The sequence below is a fragment of the Aegilops tauschii genome, chromosome 6, assembly GCF_002575655.3.
Source record: "Aegilops tauschii subsp. strangulata cultivar AL8/78 chromosome 6, Aet v6.0, whole genome shotgun sequence".
Taxonomy (NCBI): Eukaryota; Viridiplantae; Streptophyta; class Magnoliopsida; order Poales; family Poaceae; genus Aegilops; species Aegilops tauschii.
Genome location: NC_053040.3, coordinates 140,087,209 through 140,092,401, shown reverse-complemented (window position 1 = coordinate 140,092,401; position 5,193 = coordinate 140,087,209). Strand labels below are relative to the sequence as shown.

At 51.7% G+C, this 5,193-nt stretch overlaps 1 protein-coding gene across 1 annotated transcript; it reads left to right on the top strand.

The window, feature by feature from the left end:
- The first annotated feature begins 934 nt into the window (after window positions 1-934).
- Window positions 935-4,306, top strand: LOC109772333 (uncharacterized). Its single transcript, XM_020331011.4, has 2 exons — window positions 935-1,764; window positions 3,779-4,306. Exons 1-2 carry the CDS (start codon window positions 957-959, stop codon window positions 4,072-4,074), a joined length of 1,104 nt encoding a protein of 367 aa, XP_020186600.1. The 5' UTR covers window positions 935-956; the 3' UTR covers window positions 4,075-4,306.
- The last annotated feature ends 887 nt before the right edge of the window (window positions 4,307-5,193 follow it).

The window sequence follows — 5,193 nt, the reverse complement described above, 5'->3', positions numbered from 1 at the left end:
CGTACTCGTGGATGATTCGAGCCTCGATGCGAGCTTGGATGTTGGTGAGCTCATCGCCGCGTGGACTAGGTCGGGGGAGGGGGGGTGGGTCTGCCTCCAGCTCTAGCTGGGCTACGATGAGGACAACATGGTTGACCTGGACGAGGTAGCTGGCGGGACCGGCGTCCCCATCTCCTTCACCCAGACGAGGGGTGTGCCTCCCACGCACCCTCTAGATCCGCCGCCACCGCGGGAGGAGGAGCCAACGGTTGCCACGGCTAGTGCGGCGCAGGGAGAGTTGGCCCCGTGGTTGCGCGGTGTCTGCAACGGGACGTTCCGCTCTGCCGACGCTTTCAGCTAGTCCGCTAAGCTCTGACACAGTGACACTATTTTTGAGAAGGAGGAGATGGAAGTGGAGGTGGCGGCAAGGAGGAGATGGGAGCAGGGGCGCGGAGTAAATGGCCGGGATGAAGGTCATTCGAATAGTAGCCTTGGGAACCGGTGAGCGATGGCCGCCGTTAATGGTTTGGTGGTTACCGGTCACGTCGCCCCACTAACCGGTGATAAATTAGGACACGCAGATGCGTGTACGGCCAGCGCCGCGCTTCAGAAACCGGCCGTGACGCTCTATATTGGCTTCCCTAGCCTCTAAATATGAAGGCTACGCTATGGAGTCGTTAGAAGGGACCATCGTAATTTATGCCGATCGATCCATATGACTACTGTTTTGGATTGATATTTGGACATAAAATCATCGTACTGGTATTTACTTACGCGACTTGCCAGTGTTTTTTTTTCAATTTTTTTTGGAAAAGGTTGCCAGAGTTGCTCTTAGTCTGTTTTCGGCATTCTTTTTCTTTTCTTATGTACAAGCTCGTCAATGAATAAGCTGACTCGCTCGAAGCCTCCGTGCCGCCCTGACTCACTCTGTCACTCAGCTCTCGCCTCCCCCAAGCCCCAACACAGCCTCCGCCTCCATGGATCCCCGCGGCGGCGACATCCCGTGCATCGTCCAAGCCCTACCCTCCGTGGATCCCAACGAAGCCGCCTCCGACTCGCCCTGCATCGTCCAGGCCCTAGCGGCGTCCCCCTCGCCGTCCCCTTCCAAAGCCCTGGCCCTCACGCCCGCCGCCAGAGACCAGCCGCCGCCCGCCTTCAAATCCTCCAGGCCCCCGAGCCCCCGCCGCACGCGCTCCGGCCGCGCGCCCGAGTGGACCGCCGCCGAGACCCTCGCGCTCGTCGCCGCGGTCGCCGCCGTGGACGACGACGGCTGGGCCCGTTCCGTTTCCGCCTTCCAGAAGTGGGCCATCGTCGCGGAGAACATCGCCTTCTCCGACGCCGGAGGGGCGCCCTCGAGGCGCAGGGGGAGGGCGGCCGGCGAGTGCAAGCGGAGGTGGGAGGCGCTCGTGGCGGAGTACGGGGCGGTGCGGCGCTGGGAGGGGCGGACCGGGGGGAGTTACTGGCGCATGAGCGCCGCAGCCAGGAGGAAGGCTGGGCTTCCCGCGGAGTTCGACGCCGAGGTGTATGGCATCATGGACGCGCTGATCCGGGTCGATGAGGCGCTCCTTGGTGGCGCCGTGGGAGGAGAGGGCGACGAGGGCTTGGTCAGTGCTAATGGTGGTGGTGGTGGTGGTGATCCTGCTGGGGTGGGAGAGGGAGAGGGTGGCGATGCTGGGGTTGAAGAAGAGGAGGAGGATAGTGCCGCGGAGGAGGCGGATGGTGACGGCAGTGAGGAGGAGATGCAGGTGGATGATGGAAATGCTGCGAATGCTTCTGATGATTTGGGTACAATTCTTTTCTCATTTTCCTTTACATGTTCACGCACCTCACCTGATTCGCATGTGGGTATGAATCGGCTAGATGTTTTCAGTTGGGTGATCGTGTGCTCTGATTATGATATGTTGGGGATACTTAATGGTTTAGTAGCAAATAAAGCTTGCAGCGTATGCCATATATTATCGCAAGGTGATCATGTCATATTTGGTAGGAATGATTTGGCCAGTGGAGCATTTTGCATGTGTACATGGTTCCATCCTCCAAATGTAAGTAAGAGCTGCAGTAAAGGCGGTCTATAGGTGATGGATGCAAAAATGAAATGTCAGCACCAGAGTATTGGTGATTGGTGAACACATGCAGAGGAGACTTATCCCCCCCCCCCCCCCCCCCCCCCCCCCCCCTTCTTTGGTTATGTGGTAGAATTGCTAGAATTGCTTTCACTCTTTCGTTGTGTGGGCTCGCATATCATGGATTTTGTCTATGACAATCCACAATCCTGTTTTTGTTACTTCAAGTCTGTAGGTTTTCACATATTACCCGGCACATCGAGCGAAAAGTCTGTGCCAAGAGTGTAAGAGGAATGTCATGCCGTTTGATTGACATCTGATTCTGATCCAACGGCGAATGGATCCCGGCCACCAATTAACATCTAGGAGTACAGACCTGTGCGTTGGTACACAATAATAAAATTGTATTGTTGGCATGTTGAGTGAAAAGGCTATGCCAAGAGTGGGGTTGGGGGGTGGAGGTGGAAAATTACTAAGGAAGGTGTGAATCATGCGATTCAGATCCCATCCAACGATGAACAGGTGGTCATCACCCGATAACATCTTTATAAAAGTTAATATATCCATATTTTAACTTATCCTAAAGAAAGAAAAAAATCTTGCCATTTTGCTTATTTATGAATATCAAGCATTTCTCTTGTCATTGTATTATTTTGATGGAATGAGGTGCTATTTCACAATGCTCCTGACGGAATATGCTTTGCTTCGATAAAACATGATATGTGATCTCATTATTAAGAAGTGGTAAGCCTGTATTCCGTAATTGGTTCTAGGTTATAAATGCTGTAATTATAGACCGATTCCAAATCTACTGTGTTTATAGCGATCTGTGTGAAGCATTTGATTCAGTATTTGTCAAGATAGAGTTGGGGTAGCACCGATTGAAGAGAAGCTTGTCCAACATCGTCTGAGATGGTTAGGGCATATTCAGCGCAGGCCTCCAGAAGCGCCAGTGCATAACGGACGGCTAAAGCGTGCTGATAATGTCAAGAGAGGTCGGGGTAGACCGAACTTGACATGGGAAGAGTCTGTAAAGAGAGATCTAAAGGATTGGAGTATTACCAGAGAACTAGCCATGGACAGGGGTGCGTGGAAGCTTGCTATCCATGTGCTAGAACCATGAGTTGGTTGCGAGATCTTATGGTTTTCACCTCTAGCCTACCCCAACTTGTTTGGGACTAAAGGCTTTGTTGTTGTTGTTGTTGTTGTTGTTGTTGTTGTATTTGTCGTAGAAATTGATAGTACGTGGTCTGTTGTCTTGTGTAGGTCGTGCAGGTGGATTTGTATCAGTTGCAGCCCATTTTCTACCAACATTGCGTCTTTTTATTGCATTGGCCTTGCTATTAGATCAATAGCTTTGCATAAACACCTGCTTTTGTATTCATGAATCTCCAAAACAGATCCTATGAACACACATGATGATGATACTCCCTCTGTTCCGAAATATAAGTCTTTCTAGAGATTCCAACAAGTGACTACATACGGAGCAAAATGAGTGAATCTACACTTTAAAATATGTCTATATACATCCATATGTTGTGGTCCATTTGAAATGTCTAAAAAGACTTATATTTAGGAACGGAGGGAGTACATGTTTAGTTAATCTCGTCTCTAGATGAATTATGACCTAAATCCCTGACCCCTACCATGTACTACCAGTTAATGTGAATGTTTTTGATTCATGTTACATTTTGATTGCGGTTAACTTCATGCCTCTGTGCTCTTTTGTCCACAAGGGTGTGAGATGGAGACCCACAACGAACCAAAGAAAAGCCAAGCCGACGCATGGGAGTTAGCCAACAAGCTAAACGAGAACGCACAGCATATTCATATGATACTAAGTGGAGAGGCTGATGAAGATGGTGGCCACCACAATGCTCCTGCCTATGCCATCTCACCTGATGCAATGGAGACCACTCGGCAGAAAGCCGACGAGCTGATCAAGTCGCTAGGTGGGCTCGTGAGCTACTTGAACCAGTTCACTGATCTGATCAAGGAAAACGGGATCGAGGATGTCGTCGGTGTGAACTGACTGATGGTCCTTTGAACTTTGAAGGGTCGAATCATGCCAGCCTGATCGTCCGTCTCTGTCCCTCTCCATGTCCTCTCTCTCTCTGTAAATATGAGGGCTATGTAGGATGCTTCTAATCAAATGATGTAGGTTTGTAGCAGACACTGTATGTTGGCGCCACTCTCTGTTTCACCCACCTGCCTGGTGCTTACAGAGACATTGGCTGGATCAGTTTATCTGCTGTTCTGTGTGATTTCTCTTCAATTGGCCCTAGGATACCATACGAGAGTTTCTTTCCCCTCTTTGAAACAGAGGCATAAGATTTGCCACATTGGCCACTTATAGGCGCCGGTGCGCCGGCCCAAATTTGGGCCGGTCGCAGCACCAGCGTCCGATCTAACAAACATTAGCCGCACGATGCCTTCCTTCCTCTTCCGTACGTATTCTTCCAGGAAACAATCCCCATCGCGCCGCCATTAAGGAGCGACACGCCCGGCCTCCAAGCGCTGCCCGCGCGTTTCTCGCCCGTCGCTGCCCTTGACGCCGGTCCCCCTCGTCGCCGGTCTCCGTCGAAGCTGCCGGTCGCCGGCTTCATGCATGCAGCAGCCCATGGCGCTCCTATGGCGACGGCCGCAGCTCCGTAGCCAGCCATCCTCGTCACCGATTGCAGCATCAAAATGGCACGGCCGCGTCGCTCACAGCCAAAAAAAAAAAACGGTGGTAGCAAAAACCTGTGCCGGTTCCAGCAAAACAAGCACACGGTTCCAGCAAAAAACATACACACGGTGGAACAAAAAACATAAGACGCTGGTTCCAGCAAAAACATGATACAGTGGAAGCAAAATGAGACACCTGTTCCAGTAGAATCAAGACGGTGGTAGCGGAAAAATCGGTCGTTTCCAGCAAAATCCGAAGACAGTAGTAGCAAAAAATGGGGGTGGTTGTAGCAAAAAACAAACTGGTTGTAGCAGCACCATCGGGTCATGGTCACCACCGCCGGGGCGTGGGCACCACCGCTGGGCCGTGGTCACCACCGCCGTGGGATGGCCTCCACTGATTGCAGCAAATCTTGTCGCCGGTGGTAGCTTTCCCAATTCCAGCTGCAGCAAAATCGCAGCACTGTCGTCGCCGCCACAATTC